General features: G+C 38.2%; 1 protein-coding gene across 1 annotated transcript in view; it reads left to right on the top strand.

Annotated features, from left to right (window-relative positions):
* LOC139765996 (dynein axonemal heavy chain 7-like) overlaps positions 1–17,976 on the top strand; it is a 178,548-nt gene that overhangs the window by 75,570 nt on the left and 85,002 nt on the right. The window contains 7 exon segments of the mRNA XM_071694035.1: positions 1,444–1,618; positions 4,740–4,969; positions 5,971–6,167; positions 12,172–12,373; positions 15,460–15,634; positions 16,003–16,169; positions 16,445–16,667. Of these exon segments, the coding sequence (XP_071550136.1) occupies positions 1,444–1,618; positions 4,740–4,969; positions 5,971–6,167; positions 12,172–12,373; positions 15,460–15,634; positions 16,003–16,169; positions 16,445–16,667 (1,369 nt within the window).

The raw sequence follows: 17,976 nt of genomic DNA, 5'->3' as shown, positions 1-17,976 counted from the left end.
ATTTGGAGGAAGTGGAGTGTTTTAGATACCTTAGAGTGCATGTGTCACTGAATAGAACATGGGAACTGGAATGGGCCATAGCTTGGGTAAGGGGGCAAAGGTCTTTGGCTGACTTAGAAATGTATGGAAAGGGAGATCACTGACTTTAAGAGGAGCGTTAGGTATGTTTGTTGGTATAGTGGTTTTGTCAGTGCTGTAGGGATGCGAGGTATGGGCTTTTTGCAATGATGTAATGGATAGGGTGAATGCCCTGTAAGTGAATTGCCTGAGGACAGTATGTGATGTAAAGAGGGTTGATCAGATAAGAAATAATAGGATAAGAGAATGAAATGGTGGGAAGAAAAGGTATGAGAGAGTTGAAGTGTGTGTTCTGAAATGGTTTGAATGCATGGAAAGGATGAGTGAGCATAGGATGACTTAAATGGTATACTTGCCTGAAGTGGAAGGGACAGGGAAAAGGGGGAAACTAAGGAGGAGATGGAAGGATAGATTGAAAGATGCTGTGAAGGCTCGGGGCCTGAACATGCAGAAGAATACGAAGCATGCAAGGGATGGGCAAATGGGAGCAATGTGGTATACATAGGCAATATGTTTTCAGTGGGCTGAACTAGGGTATATTATGCAGTTGGGGAAACCATGGAAAGATCTGTGGGGCCTGATTTTGGATTGTAGCTCTGGTTTTGGTGCATTATACATGACTGCTAGAGAGTGGATCTGTATAAACAAGGCCATTTATTCATCTGTTCCAAGTGCTTCCTTGTGGGAAATGGCAAACATAAACGATAAAAACTCACATCAATGTTAATGATGGAGTTGGTAAATATAGTGTGTATCCTCCAGGATTTCACTTCTTTGACCACCACAACATAAGTAGGGCCAGCTTATGCTTGTTTGTTTATCCCTAGTAGCCATACAGCATACTGCTCAGGCCTGTGTTATCAAGTGCATTGAGCTGTAAGTGGCACCACCCAACGTTAAACCCTTATTACAAAAGCCAATCATGGTTGCTTTATTAAGAGTTTACTTACAATCTCAGTTTTCATGAATTTTATGCACCATAAATCTGTCCCACTATGAGGCTGTAAGTTCATATTTGTATATCAACATGAAAAAGCTCAGAATTGTGATGAGATATTGTTTTCTTATGAGAAATCTCATATGACCTCCCTTCCATCTTGATTTTAGGGCTATTGTTAAGTAGGTGTATAAAAGGCAGTTAATGAGCACTGGTTTTCTTTCAGAATTATTCAGAAACAGTGCTTTTCCCTCATTTTACCCTCTGCTGCTCAGAGCAGACTTACTCATGCAAACATGATTACTCTGCAAATATCATTTCTCAGGATGTTTATTGTGTGTGATCATTATCCTCACTTGAGCTGTCAGTATCTCTCTTTGATAGCTATTACATAACTAATGTTATTGCATGCATTTCTTCAATGACAGACAAAGCAAGTCCCAGAGATGCTGGCTGGTACTGGATGGTCCAGCTGATGCATCATGGGTAGAGAACCTCAACACAGCTCTTGATGACTCACGTAAGCTGTGTCTGCCTTCAGGAGAGACTCTCCCTGTACCTTCAGATATGGCAATTATTTTTGAAGTCTTGGATTTGGCTCAGGTGCGAATGGTATTTTATATTTCAGATTTGAATTTTGACTTCATGACATCTAAATATGTACATATTTTCTTTACTGTACCTCCTATCCCCTCTGTTGTTTTACTTGCATTCCCTTCTCTCTTTATTCTTATCATGTGATGAAGTAAGACCGCCTGCCTTTGGTCTGATGCAACTAAATGGGATATACCAGTGTAAAGCTCTTTGGTTTTGCAATATAGCACACATAGGAAAGGAGTGTAATCATGAAGAGGAGATTATAGCCTTAAGAAAAGGCCAGATAGGAAGGTATGGCCTCACTGTGAATGTTGGACTGGATTTTCATGCACATAGGAATCTCTGCTGGAAGAGAGGGTTTCCCAAATTCAAAAGCCCACTTTCTTTTATCACTGATTTGTTCTTTGGTAACATTTGACCATGATAATGCAAATTAGTGATAGGAAGATTATTTCCCTTTTTGATGATTAGCATGTGAAGTAAATGTGTGTTCTTGTAATAGTTTTCTAGTATTTAATTTATTTGTGTTACTTTTCTCTTTCTGTTCTTGTTTTCAAAAGTTTTACTTTACTTAGCCAATATTATTTTTTGTATTTTTGTGCACTTTGTTTTTTGAAGAGTTATTGTTTGGGCAGGTGGACTTCAATTTGGAAAGCCAAACTACCCAAGTAAAGACCTTCTTCACCCAACAAAATTCCTTTGCAAGGCCGTTCAATCACAAATCTTGGAAGAAAATGTAATTGCAGAACTGAGTTTGTTTCCCCTACCCCAACTCGTCACATTGGGTGAGTTGAGCTCATGGTTTGAAGCTGGGTAAATGTCAAAAAAAATTTTGGCCATAGGTTAGTGTAATTTTTTAGATCTTGGTAGTAACTTTAGATTTGTTCTGTAGAATTATATTACGTTCAGCATCAGTGCATTGGTCACATGTGTTAAATTTGTCTTCATCATCTTATTACTTACAAAAGACAGATGACAGAAGGCCTGTTGACCTTTAATGAGAATATCTAGAAATAAGATTTTGATACTACATTTCTATTTTAGATAGATGAGTTCAGGTTAGAACAGTAAAATGATTTTCTCCTTACCCTCCACACTGTCTGGCAATATATTTGGTAAGATAAAGAATGGAAGAAATACCATGGAATTCTAATGCAAAACATGCATAGAAATTTACCAGAAATAAGATAAATGAAAATGATGATAAAAATGAAGCTAAGTAAACCATGAAGTAGTCTGTGAGGCTTGGCTGTACATGACAGCAAAAGAGGGTGTATGTGCAAATGAGGCCATTGTTTGGCTGATCCTAATGCTACCTTGTTGAATTTGGAGAGTCAAATAGGTGTAAAAGAAAAGGGGAAACCTTTGGATGTTTTGGAAACCCATCCCTATTATTCCTAAGTATTATTAGGTTGACTATGCTCAGATTTGCTGTACATACATTATTACGAGAACACATCCCATGGGCGTAGAAGGATGAAGATGTATGCAGTACTTACAAATTGTCTTTCCAAAGGAAATGGAGAAAAGCAACAATCTTGGGCACTAAAGAGTGCTTAGCAGCAAATGATAAAACAAAATGATTGTCATATTTTATTGTTACAAAGATTGATCACAGAATGCCAGAAATAATCCTGATAATCTTAAGTTCATTGGTAAGGCCACAACTTGAATATACTGAGAAATCTAGTGGATGAAGAGAGACAAAGAAGGTTTGATCTCTTTTCAAACAAGTTTGCCATATTGTGGAGGAATTTTATAATGTAAATAATGAAGATCTATTGAATGCAAAGATTTACAGTTGGTAGAACAAGGGCAAAGGCAATGAAACTTAAAGAAAAATATATGAAACTAGTGTAGAATTTTTTTTTCCAAATAAGATTAGAACATAGGAGCAAGTTACAACTAAACCCTTCCAATGCTCAAAATATCAGTACCATCAAAAACCATTTTGATAAATATTTCATCTCTTTAGATATTCACTAAATAAGACTACATTGACAGCAGGAGGACACCTTTGGCCCAATGTCTCACTGCAAGGCAAATATAAGGCTATACTCATGATTCATGGTATATATGAAATCTATGAAACTATGAGCCCCCAAAGCTAATAAGTTGGTTATTTCCATAGGGGTACCTGTGGTGTAAATTATGTCGTATATTTTTCTTGAGTTATTATGCAGATGATAATGTGTCCGCACACATACTGATAGATGTTCCTGAATCAGGTTGATGAAGTTGACAGTCCTTCATGAGATGCACAGTCTGAGTTACTAGAGGCTATGATCAGAAGCTGAGAAAGAAAATGATTAAGAGAGATGTAAAGAAATACTGATTTAGTGTATGGGTAGCTGATACTTAGATTAATCTAAGTAGTGAGACTGTGAATGCTGGCAATTTGCAAAGATTTAAAATTTTCTTGATGGTACAAAATGTACAAGAGGTGGAGCCCTAAGAATGTAAAGGTCTCTCCCCATAATGCACAAATAGGTAATTTCAGACAGATGCAAAGATATGGTCATAAAATCTTGCTTATTTGTTTATTATTTTTATGTACAAATACCTCTGAACCTCTCTGAGAAGAGTTCTGGAGTTACCAAGGCCATCTTCCCAGAGGCTTCTAGAATTCAAAGCTGTGCTACCTTCACTAGCATAAAACTGTTGATTTCTTTGGAGTGGGAAGTTCTTTGAATAGACTGTACTGCAAGTAATATGGCCTTGCCAAAGTAACTTTTCTCTTGCAATGTATCCTCATGCAGGTGGAGTCCAGTAACACCAATCCTGCATATGCTAGGTATATAAGTGGGACATAAAAGTCCTGTATATACTACATATATTTAGTGGTCTTAAAAATGCATACACTACACTTTTTGTTTTATTCCCAAACTGGGAAGATGCCCTTTCTCTTTACACTCGTACAAGAGATTTGATTACCTTAGATTGTTTTCCTTTGGAAAAAAAAAATTTACTCTGAGTTTGTAGAAATGAATAGTTTTTATGTGTACAGTACTGATGATACAGTAATTACCAAAGTTCTTAAAGTAAAATGAGACTTAGAGTATAAGCATGTGTAAAAGGATCAGTAGGAGGACTGATAGAGGAATTTAGATATTTTGTTTCTTACCAGGCCTCCCCTGCCACTGTGTCACGTTGTGGGATGGTGTATGTAGGAGGCAGCACTGTGACCTGGACCTCATTAATGCACAATTGGCTTCACAATCATGCTCATGACAAATGGTGGGATGAATATGCTCACCTTCTGCAAGAGCTTGCCTGTTGGCTAATTCCGCCATCTCTTGCATTTGTAGTGGAACACTGCCGCTGTCTGCTGCCCATTACTGAGGTCTCCCTTGTTAGGTATGGGGATATGGTATTAAAGCAAATCACTGTTGGATGTAAGATTGTTATAACCCAGAGATCAAGGATGTAATGTCATGGTCATCAGAGATGGACCTCATCTTCTCATAGACCTTACAGACCATTGAAATCTAAATCTGATCTTATTAAGTTAGTCGTTAAGAATTTTCATTTACATCTGTTCTTAGAGGGCATTTCTTGCTAAGGCAGAAGTGCTGTTAAAAGTAAAATGATTGAATCCTTTAAGGGAATTCTAGTTAGAGCCTAATGTATGGTTTGATGAAGAAGTTACAAAAGCATGCTAGATTGGTAGTACTTGCAATAATGATGGTGGACTGGAGGCTGTTATCAAATTTTTGAAAGCCAGGTAGACTGTTAGTGCTACAGTGAGCAAAGAGTGGGGAGTTGGGAATGAGTCATCGGTTAGGTGTGTTAGAAGTGCATTATCTAAGAATGGAAGGTGCAGCAGAAAGTTTGCACTAGAGACTACGTTATTATTAAAGATTTATCAGGCCTTGGTAAGGAGCAGGCCCTTGCTTTCAAATTGCCAACCCACATTTTGACAGATTTTCAGGAAGAGGTAGAGTTGAGTGAGTTAGTAGATTGACAAAATGAAAGAGAAGTTACACTTCAAAGATAATTGTTGACAAGATAATAGATGAATTACTAATGTTGTATGGGTATGCACATACAGTAGTATGAACTTGGAGAACATGAAAAATATATTGAAACTAAGAGAATTAAGTGTTGAATGGAAATGTGAAGAATGTAGAGATGACAAAGAAGTTAATAAAGCATACTATGTTGGGAGTATTTGCATTTAAAATGGTGGACTGGAGGCTGAGTTATCAAAGCTTTGAAAACCATGTAGACTGTTCACAAACCAGACTGTATGTATGTAGCTGTTAATGAGTTTATTTCTACAGGGAAAGTATTTATATAGACAAACTTTTATTTTGCTAGAGTACTCAAATTCAATAAAGCACGTTTATTTTTTTCAGATCTGTTTTTCCACTAACAGCAACAGTAGTGCAGGATGTCCTACAGGACTCTTCCATTTCACAGAAGGACAGTGCTAAGTTGGGTCCCATCTGGACCACAGCAGCTTTCCTCTTCTGCCTCACTTGGTGTCTTGCAGGTGCCATGACCTTGGACAATAAAGATTCTTTTAATGAATTCTTTAGAAAACTTGTTATGGGTATGTCAATAACTAGAATTTTTTACTCTATTGTTATTGCAAGTAAGGTAATCCTTGTAAATCCTTTTCAGAGAAATTTTCAGTGTGATTGAGTATTTATGCTTTATAGTCAGGAAAATATAATTGTAAGTTGGAAATTACGATTCATATATAAATAGTTATATATAGGGGAGAAAGACTACTTCCCACGTATTCCCTGCGTGTCGTAGAAGGCGACTGAATGGGGAGGGAGTGGGGGGCTAGAAATCCTCCCCTCTCGTTTTTTTTTTTTTAATTTTCCAAAAGAAGGAACAGAGAAGGGGGCCAGGTGAGGATATTCCCTCAGAGGCCCAGTCCTCTGTTCTTAACGCTACCTTGCTAACGTGGGAAGTGGCGAATAGTTTGAGAAAAAAAATATATATATAAATAGTGGTTCATGATGCTGACAATTGGATAAAGAATTATGCAAAGAATTTACTCTGTAGATATTCATCCTTCAAACTCTGCTACTGCCTTTTTTTTTGTACTTAAGTAAATTGATTAATTTTCACACACACAAGAATGTTCAAACATGTATAAACAGCATGAATAGACAATTATCTATGCATTTAATTGTGCATTCATAGAAATCAGATCAGGGGAGGAGTTACAGAGAGAATGAACCCATTGACAGTGACAACCCTATATACTATGAGTAACCCCACTGTGGGTCATAGATAAAAAAAAATCATCCCATATGAAACAATTATTTTTTTATAAAACACACCATGCAACATGGTAGATCTGTTTGTATTCACATGTGTAACGATGCTCACAAATGCACCCTTTGCCACATAACACATAACCAGTGTTATTGTTCCCTTACACATATAATTATATGCAAGTTCTCTTCACAATAATGCTATTTATCCTATTGCATGTAATTGATGTTCTGGTATTTACCATTTTTTTTTATTTTGCTTTGTCGCTGTCTCCCGCGTTTGTGAGATAGCGCAAGGAAACAGACGAAAGAAATGGCCCAACTCACCCCCATACACATGTATATACATACATACCATATATGTACATATTCATACACTGTACTCTTTTGTTTTCTGTAATTGCTTTTCTTATGGTACACCTTGAAACATGGGCGTACAGAGGCCTATCACATTCACTGCATATGTATTGTGTTTTATGCATTCTCCTCTGCCCTTGAATGGTTTTGACGGAAACATGACACCTGCTTTGGGCTCATTTCTCACTTTTTGTGGATGTAATAGGGCAACTGTGGTGTCTTCCACAAGACATACTTGACATCTGCCGATGTGATGACTTAGTGTCTGATTGATCATATTGAATCTGTCAACTAGTTGATGACAGAGTGCCCTACTGATGTCCTTTGGCCAATCTTCACCAAGTACACATTGAAGATGTACAGCTGTAAAAGGTTTAGCAAGTGAAAGAACAGTTTTATATATCGCCTTGTGCTCTTTCTCATATGCTCAGCACAGCTGATAAGTTTATGTATTTTCACGTTTACCAGAACTGATAAGCATACTACATTTATCTACAGTTATCATTTTTTCATTGTACTCCATAATGCAATTTTTTTCATCATCACAGCCACTTGGACAGCCCTCTGTTTAGAGATGCTGACTGTGTGGTAGTGATTTGTTTCAGTTGCTGTCATGTCCATGAAATCAGTCAAAATACTCTAAAAAAATGGTCTAGCTCCTCAGAATTCTCAGTAACAGAACAAGCACCTGTTATAACTTAATTACTGCTATCAAAAACAAAATTTTTTTGGAGTAAAGTTAGCAACATGTCCATACCCGTGAAGCAGATGAATGATGCAATGTTGCTGTTACTTCTGGTACCACCTACCTTCCTCACACTAGGGCTAGGGTCATCTTTGCCCTCACTCCTGGCAGTATCATGCTCCTCTTTCTCTTGCTTTCATTCTTCCATGTCATTTATGAAAACCATATCTGCATGATTCACAATCATTCTCATGTTATAAGTCCACATAGAAATTTGGGTTTTCTTACGCTTTGACGTGTTGGTTGCTGGCCACTCAAGTGGTAAAAATAAAGACTAATATATGAAAATACCCTCTGAGATGCCATTAAGTGAATGCTGACTAATTATCACCCCTACAGTTGTATATGGATCTCTTAAAAATGAGATCCTATAAATGGGAGCCTAGCAGGCAATTCCTGGAGGCAATGTGTCCAATATATGCAATGCCAGCATTCAGTAGGTTAAAGGAGCAATTCAGAAGGCAAACATTTGACCAGTAAATAAGTTGAAGAGGTTATTACCACTGTGAGTAGGATGTTAAGAAACCCAGTCAAAGTAAGGAATATATACAAAATCAGATATACAAATGCAGATGGTCGAGTGGGAAATGGCAAGAAATTTGAATTTAAACACTATGTAAGTAAAATTAAGCAAAGCAGTATAAATTTATAGAGACTAAACCTCACAAGAAAATTTAAGGAAAGAAAAGTTTAGCCATAGCATAAGAGAGATTTAGATTGTAAAAGGTTTTGGTAGATGCTAGACAATTCAGAAAGCTGAATTAGGGAAGAGTGTGCCTAACATATTGTTTAATCGCTGGAACAATGCATAGTCATGGAAAAGAATATCAGAAGAACAATACTTCTTCAATGAAATTACTGAAGTGACATATAGGAGAGTGAAGGATGCAATGTGATGGAAAAGCCATTATAAAAGAGATCTTTAATTGCAGAATTCATTGTGCAAACTGGGATCAACACAGACCAAAAGTTATTGTCAGTATCCTTTTGTGCAAACAGACCAGTGAATACCCAAGGGTCAGAGACATTGACACTTTCAGAGGTAAATGAATTGAGCACTAACAGCATTGTTAAATGATTGCACAATAGAAAACATCAATAATGGAGTAACCCTCTTGTACTTGAGTTGGAATATTTTTTAGGTAAGAGGGCAGCTCAGGAAGATCAGAACCCTGTTAACAAGGGAATAAATGAGTAGAAACATGATAGCATGAGAAACTTCATAAACACAGACTAAGAGCCTAAGTTCTGTTCACAGAAATTAGGACATTGATATAACAGCCTGGGAAATCTGCAGTGGAGTCAGTTGGTTAATACCAGCTACAGGGAAAGGAAAGAGGCTGGTATAAAGTGGTTTGATTGAGGATCTCATTTTGAAAATGAGAAAAAAAAATTAGTTTAAAAGATGCAAAAGAAAGCACTGATAAGCCTCTAATGTAATTTCAGTCATGACATCACTATTTCTGAAAGAAATGCTGGTGAATATAAAGCATAAGTAAAAGCAGGAAGGTAATATTACTTGAGTGACTGTGAGATAGCCCTCCTCCCATCAGAGGAAACTTTTTTGTCTGATCCACATTACTAAATGACAGCACTTTCCATGGCTCCTTTTTCCACATATTTCATGTGCTTTTATACTTATTTACATTCATTTTCATACTTGTATGGCATTTCCCATATTTGTGAGCTAGCACCAGGAACAGATGAAGAAAGGCCACACCTGCTCTTATCCATTCTTTACCTGTCATGTGTAATGTACCAAAACCACAGCTCCCTATCCATATCCAGGCCCCACATTCCTTTTCATGGTGCACTTCTCATGCCCATTTTCAGTCCGTTGACAGCACATCGACCCCAGTATACCACATTGTTCAAAGTCACTCTGTCCTGTGCACGCCTTTTACTCGCTTGCATGTTCAGGCCCTGATTGCTTAAAATCTTTTGCTCTTCATCCTTCCCTCTCTAATGTGGTCCCCTTGCTCTCCTTGTTCTGTCCACTTCTGACACATATATCAACTTTGTCAACCTTTCCTCATTTATTCTATCCATATGTCCAGACCATTTCAGCACACCCTCTTCTGCTCTCTCATCTATGCCACTTTTACTACCACACTTATCTCTTAACCTTTCATTTCTTAATCGATCAAACTCCCTCGCACCACATATTGTCCTTACTCAGTCAAACCGTCTCACCCCATAAATATTGTCTTCAAACATTTTAGATCCAACACATCCATGCTCCTCTGCATAACCCTATCTATAACCTATGTCTAGCAGCCATATGATATTGTTGCAACTACTATTCCTTCAAACATACCCATTTTTGCTGTCTCAGATGGGGTAAACCATGGAAAGGTCTGTGGGGCCTGGATGTGGATAGGGAGCTGTGGTCTCGGTGTATTACACATGACAGCTAGAGACTGAACAAATGTGGCTTTTTTGTCTGTTTTCCTGGTGCTACCTCACTGAAGCAGGGGGTAGCGATGCTGTTTCCTGTGGGGCGGGGTAGTGCCAGGAATTGATGAAGGCAGGCAAGTATGAATGTGTACATTTGTATACATGTCTGTGTATATGTATGTATATGCTGATATGCATATGTATGTATATGTGTGTGTATTTGAGTGGGAGGGCCATTCTTCGTCTGTCTCCTGATGCTACCTTGCTGATGTGGGAAATGGCGATCATGTATAATGATAATGATAATAATAATGATAATAATAATGATGCTGTTTCCTGTGGGGTGAGGTAGCAACAGGAATGGATGAAGGCAAGCAAATATGAATATGTACATGTGTGTATATGTATATGTCTGTGTATGTATATGTTGATACATATGTATGTATCCCTGGGGATAGGGGAGAAAGAATACTTCCCACGTATTCCCTGCGTGTCGTAGAAGGCGACTAAAAGGGGAGGGAGCGGGTGGCTGGAAATCCTCCCCTCTCGTTTTTTTTTTTTTTAATTTTCCAAAAGAAGGAACAGAGAAGGGGGCCAGGTGAGGATTTTCCCTCTAAGGCCCAGTCCTCTGTTCTTAACGCTACCTCGCAAATGCGGGAAATGGCGAATCGTATGAAAAAAAAAAAAAAAAATATATATGTATATGTCTGTGTATGTATATGTATATCCCTGGGGATAGGGGAGAAAGAATACTTCCCACGTATTCCCTGCGTGTCGTAGAAGGCGACTAAAGGGGAAGGGAGCAGGGGGCTGGAAATCCTCCCCTCTCATTTTTTTTTTTATTTTTTTTTTTTAATTTTTCAAAAGAAGGAATAGAGAAGGGGGCCATGTGAGGATATTCCCTCAAAGGCCCAGTCCTCTGTTCTTAACGCTACCTTGCTAATGCGGGAAATGGCAAATAGTATGAAAAAAAAAGAATGTATATGTTGATACATATATATGTAAGTTTACGTGCATATATGGGCATTTATGTATATATATGTGTATATGAGTGGATGGGCCATTCTTCATCTGTTTCCTGGTGCTACCTTGCTGATGCAGGAAGCAGTGATTAAGTAGAATGAATAAAGAAAATATATGCATTTTTGTGTGCATGTGTAAATATGTATATATATATGTGTATGTGAGCAGATATGGCCTTTTTTGTCTGATCTAGTGCTACCTTGCTAATTTGGGAAATGGCAATCAAGGATGAAAAAATTTACAACAAATGATATACCCAAATTGGAGTATGCATTCCCAGTTTAGTCTATGTTATTGAGACAAATAGGTGTTCACCAAAGGGGTCAACAATGGGAAGCAAGAATTAGGCCAGCATGAAAGAGCTAAGCTTTGGGGAAAGGTCAGCAGCCTTACTTTTACACATGCTTGAAGGAAAAGGACAAGGACTGATGTGATTATGGTTTTAAGTTCATCTGTCAACTCAGTGATATTGATTTAAATATTCTTTATGATGAAGAAACAATTCAGTGAGAGGGCTCAACAAGAAACTCAGTAAGGCAGAAATGATGGGAAAATACTGTTATAGCAATAGATTATCAGACAAATAGTGAACAAGAAGTGAGTACAGACTGTATAAAGAGATTCAAGAGACCATATGATGCAAAAGAGAGGTTAAAGGATTGGGCTTTGCAAGGGTAAATCTTCTCAGTGTTCTTGTACAGGTAATCACCCATGTGTTTTTTAATGAATTGTTTGTAAAACATCTGCCTCTATGTTACTCAAGTTACTGACATTCTCAGTTTTAACCAAATTTCCTCTTACAGGTTGTAATGCAGATCATCCTGTTCCAAATTCTGTAAATCAGATCAGTTGTCCATACCCAGCTGATTGCAGTATCTTTGATGTGGTATTTGATGCCAAGCAGCGGTCCTTCTGGAGACCATGGACAGATGTTATCAAGCATGCTGAAGTCCCAGAAACTACCAAAATATCAAAAATTCTCGTTCCTACAATAGAATCTGCCAGGTAAAGCGTTTTGAATTTAACCACTCTGTGATATATTTGTAACCTTCCTCATGAGGTACTTTAAGTGTCAATTATCAAAGCTTTGGTCTTCTGATAGATATGTTATTTGAATCTGTATATGTTATTTCCTTTATTTGCTGACATTATCATGACATTAGCCTTTTTCAAGCCCACCAGTAGCTAGGTGGGACAAATGTAGTTAAAAGCGATCATAATTGTACTAATATGTCTTCTCTGCTGTCTGTTCTTCAATCATGACAGCATTTCTCTTTGATATCTCAAGGAAAATCAGAGTTAGGACCTTCTAATCTTTGGTATTTCTAGTGAGGAAGTACTGAACTTCCACACCCTTTGCTAACCATTGAACTGTGGTTGTGGCAGCTTGTTTGTTTCACTAAAGGCCATATCATTCGGAATAGTCTTGTCAAAGAACTTCTCTTTCCAAAGGAGTCAACATTTCCATTGTCCTGGAAGTAGCACAGCTTGAGCTGCAGGAGCCTTTAGAATGGTCTTGGGTAACACCAGGATTGTTTCATAGTAATTGGTTATGAAGTGATTATAAATAAACTTCATACATATCCCTGGGGACATGGGAGAAAGAATACTGCCCACGTATCATAGAGTGTGACTAAGCGAGGCAGAAGTGGGGACTGGGAATCCTTCACACCTGTGCTACTTTCCAAAAGAAGGAACACAACAAGGAAGGAGCCAAGCTAGAGATTTTTCCTCTAAGGTTCTATCATCTGCACGTAACACTACCTTGTTTCATGTGACAGATGAAAAAAATTATTGTTAATGTTATTATTATTATTTATATTTATATTTATTATACTTAATCACCATCTCTCGCGTTAGCAAGGTAGCGCAAGGAAACAGACGAAGAAAGAATGGCCCATCCACTCATATACACATATATATCCCTGAGGATAGGGGAGAAAGAATGCCTCCCATGTATCCCTGCTTGTCATAGAAGGCAACTAAAAGGGGAGGGAGTGGGGGGCTGGAAATTCTCCCCTCTCGTTTTCAATTTTTCAAAAGAAGGAACAGAGAAGGGGGCCAAGTGAGGATATTCCTTCTAAGGCTTAGTCCTCTGTTCTTAACACTACCTCATTAACTCGTTAAATGGCAAATATGTATGAAAAAAATTGTATGAAACATACATACATATACATATCATAAACATACATATATACACATGTACATATTCATACTTGCTTGCCTTCATCCATTCCTGGCACCACCTTGCCCCACAAGAAACAGCATAGCCACCCTGTTCATCAGTGAGGTAGTATGAGGAAAACAGACAGAAAAGGCCGCATTTGTTCACATTCAGTCTAGCTGTCATGTGTAATCCACCATAGCCACAGCTCCCTATCCATCTCCAGGCTCCACAGACCTTTCCATTTTTTACCCCAGACATTTCACATACCCTGGTTCAGTCCATTGACAGCATGTCAACCCCAGTATACCACATTGTTCCAATTTACCCTATCCTGTGCATACCTTTCATCCTCCTACATGTCCAGACTCCAGTTGCTCAAAATCTTTTTTCACTCCATCCTTTCATTTTCAGTCGGGTTACCCTGTTCTCCTTGTTACCTCCACGTCTGATGCACATAACCTCTTAGTCAGTCTTTCTTCTCATGGTCTCTGTATGTTCATAACATTTCAGTGCACTCTCAACCACACTCTTTTATTACCACACATCTCTTTTATCCTTTTATTACTTTCATTATGTATTTAAAAAGAATATTTTTATATAAGAAATAGACCTCTGGTGTAAGACTTTAGCAGGAAAACAGGGTAAAAGGGCTATAAAAGGTCTAGAACCTTTCTCACAATCTGAGTTAAAAGCATGGAGTTATATGTCACTGAAGAAGGAAGAACTACAATAGTTTGTTTTGTTTTGGGCTTACTAAGGTCATTTACAAAACCAATGGAAATATGTCTGAAATCCTCCCATTTTTGGGGGGGATGTGGTGTTAGGAATCTTGTTTCAGTCATGGAGCAGAGAAGCAAGGAATCAAAGGCACATGCCTTGTAAAATGGTTAATTATAGGTCTGTTTCTACTGATGTTTGTGGATTGTGGAAGATATAATGCATTGAGGTGGGAGCTCTACATTGAAATCCCCATATTATCATTGATAGATGTAGAAAAGAAATTCCAGATTTAGCACACAGAACTGAGTGCTTAGATATGTCTTTACCAAGAGTTATGAGATTAGGTCAAGTAGGGTGAGGATTGGATATGGTTAATGTTAAAGATGGAAGGGCAACTAAGGATTGTCCCTCCAAAATGATTTTGTTAGGGTCACCAAGCTTCTAAATGATCCCACTCCTTACGGGAATGTGAACATGCATACTGGAAGGGAGGGGTAGATTTTATTCCACCAGTTTCAGATGTATTGTGACTTCAGATGTCTTTCATCAGGTAGAGAATATTGACTTTAGTGATGAAGAGACCAAGTTGAGATAAAGGCTCTAGAGTGAGGATTCACCAAAAGTTGTCTATCCTATGGTTGCTTTTGAAGGAGACATGGACCTGAAAAAAGCATCTTTCTGCTTGTTGTAATTACACCAAAGGTACTTTTTGGCACCTTGAGATCAAGACCTTTAACCAAAAAATGTATGTCTACTAACTAGTGTCCTGTAGAAGAGATAGGGGCATGCTGATGTATTGTCCTTTATTGAACAGATGCTCTTTTCCAGAGAAATAGACTGGCGCTTGAAGAATTGTTTTTTTGCAACCAATTTCTTTAAGCTGATGTGAATGGGAAGAGTCCCTAAGGCCTAAGAAAGTGACCCTTTGATGATTGGTCATTCTTTTTCCTTTTAGGGGTTGTGACTGACCAACATTGTGAAAAATGATTGTTGGAAAAGGCAGGCTTTATGATGGTGTAACAGCTTTTCATATGGAATCCAGTTCCTTAGACAGGATGTCAATAAGGAGATGGCATCCATAAGAATTCCTGTCAGAGTTAATGAAATGGTATATCTAATAGAATACATGTTTTTATGGGATTCTTTTGAGTATATTACACCACATAGCTTTTTGATACCTAACGTAGAAGAATTTTTATTACAGACTGGACTACCTGCTTGACATTTGTGGACGCTCTACTCAAGGTGTGCTGGTGGTGGGTGAGGGCCAGAGTGGGCGTAAGGTTGTAACACGGCACTACCTACAAAGTCTCTCAACCTCAACAATTGATACAGTAATCTTTCCTATCACTCCGGCTGCCACAGCTAGTTCTCTCAAGGTAGGTGGTTGTGAAATAATTGGTTTCTGGAAAGTGATTAGTTTACTGACAGCTGTTAACCTGGATCAGCTAACTGTCATTTTTTGTCATTTTGTGTTAGGATTTTAGACTTATAGGTCTTATAGGTAGCAGCTCTACCCCATGGAAATGGGCATTCCTACTCTTTGGCAGTCTATGGGGCTTCTGTTCTACAAAATCTTTTTCCGTGAAAGATGCATGCATATGTGCTCTTGATTCACCTCATTTAAATGGATTTGATGATAATATTTGTACTGATGATAAACAGACATTTAGATTAGTAAGTGATGAGTTTGAAATTAGTATTCACTTTTAGATAACAGTATTTATGCTTTTTTTTTAATCAACAGTCTCTTGTGATAAGTCACTTGACACCACGAGAGTGTGGGAAATGGGGTGCTAAAAAAGGTCGAGGGTTGGTGGTGTTTTTGGATGACCTACATCTAGCTGCTAAAGATACTTATCAGACACGGCCAGTACATGAGACAGTGAGAGAGGCCATGCAGCAGAGGGCTTGGTAAGTCTTCTTAAGCTGAAAACAAACCCTCATCAAATCCCTTATTGATTTGATCATGATGACACAGAAACTGTATACATGTATAAGTTGTGAATATGAACACTTGAATTAAATAAATTTCGTATTTCATAAGGAATATGAATTACTTTTTCCTCTCATTACTTTGATATTACTTATGTGTGATTATATAGTAATAATGAATTTTGTGTACTTTAATTCAGTCTGACTCGTAATTGTGAGGATTTTTTTATTATGATGCAAGGATGTACTTCCAGGATCAGTGCTGAAAGCACAGTGAGGATACCATTAGAGGGCATTACATGGATTGGTGGCATATCCTTGAACATGGGGAGCAGACTTATGGATGGCGATGAGGCTCAAAGGAGTGATTCATTGGAGCCCAGGTGTCTTGCAGGCTTCATGGTGATTGCTGCCCACACTCTTTCTAAGGACACTATCAATCGAGTCTTCACTGTACAACTCAATGTTTTTCTCAGAGTCAGTAGTTAATGTATTTGACTTTGTTTATATTCATATGTGGACTTTTGTATGTGACTGGAGCCTTCAACATTAAAAAAAGTAGTGCTGTCCACATCACTTGTTAAGTTTTGTGATAGACCATTTTTTCCTTGTTTATGGAGTACTTTTATATTGTTGGCATCCTCTTACCTGCATATATAAGGATAAACGTTTCCTTGATGCAAAGATAGTAGGGAGTGCAACTTTCAATAAATGATGCCTCATTCCTTGATGTTTTGATAAGATCTCACTTGGATACACACATGGCTACTCCTCATGATTGTAAAGTCTGTATTACATCTCTTCTCTTGAGAGTCCAGGGGGACTCATGGTCTGTAGGTCATACCTCAGCAAGCCCAGATCCCCTTCTCTATCTCACTTCTAGCTCCCTTCCAGCAGACATCCCTTAAATTCTCCACAAAGTCCTTTAGACGTACTTGATTTTCATATGCCCTATACTTCTTAATTCCAGTAGCAGCTTTATTATGTGGCTGGTATAAAAGAAAAAGAAGGTTACAAATAATATCTTTTTATGAGCAGATAATTTTATTTCTAAGGAACGCAGTTGAGAGTGTCACATTGAATAACTTTGGACATCTCTGTAAAGCAGAACGTCCCATCCATTTACATGCACATTTATATACATAAACACCCATACACGTCCATATACATACATATACATATCAACATGGACATATACGTACACAGATATATACATATATACTTTTTTTTTTTTTTTTTTTGCCGCTGTCTCCTGTGTTTGCGAGGTAGCGCAAGGAAACAGACGAAAGAAATGGCCCAACCCACCCCCATACACATGTATATACATACGTCCACACACGCAAATATACACATGTATATATTTTTTTTTTTTTTTCATACTATTCGCCATTTCCCGCGATAGCGAGGTAGCGTTAAGAACAGAGGACTGGGCCTTTAAGGGAATATCCTCACCTGGCCCCCTTCTCTGTTCCTTCTTTTGGAAAATTAAAAAAAAAAAATGAGAGGGGAGGATTTCCAGCCCCCCGCTCCCTTCCCTTTTAGTCGCCTTCTACGACACGCAGGGAATACGTGGGAAGTATTCTTTCTCCCCTATCCCCAGGGATATATACACATGTATATATTCACACTTGCTTGCTTTCTTCCATTCCTCGCTCTACCCTGCCCCACAGGAAGCAGCATCGCTGCCCCCTACTTCAGTGAGGTAGCACCAGGAAAACAGATAAAAAAGGCCACATTCGTTCACACTCAGTCTCTAGCTGTCATGTGTAATGCACTGAAACCACAG

Source organism: Panulirus ornatus, chromosome 56 (genome assembly GCF_036320965.1).
Source record: "Panulirus ornatus isolate Po-2019 chromosome 56, ASM3632096v1, whole genome shotgun sequence".
Lineage (NCBI taxonomy): Eukaryota > Metazoa > Arthropoda > Malacostraca > Decapoda > Palinuridae > Panulirus > Panulirus ornatus.
This window is presented reverse-complemented; position numbering and strand designations above follow the sequence as displayed.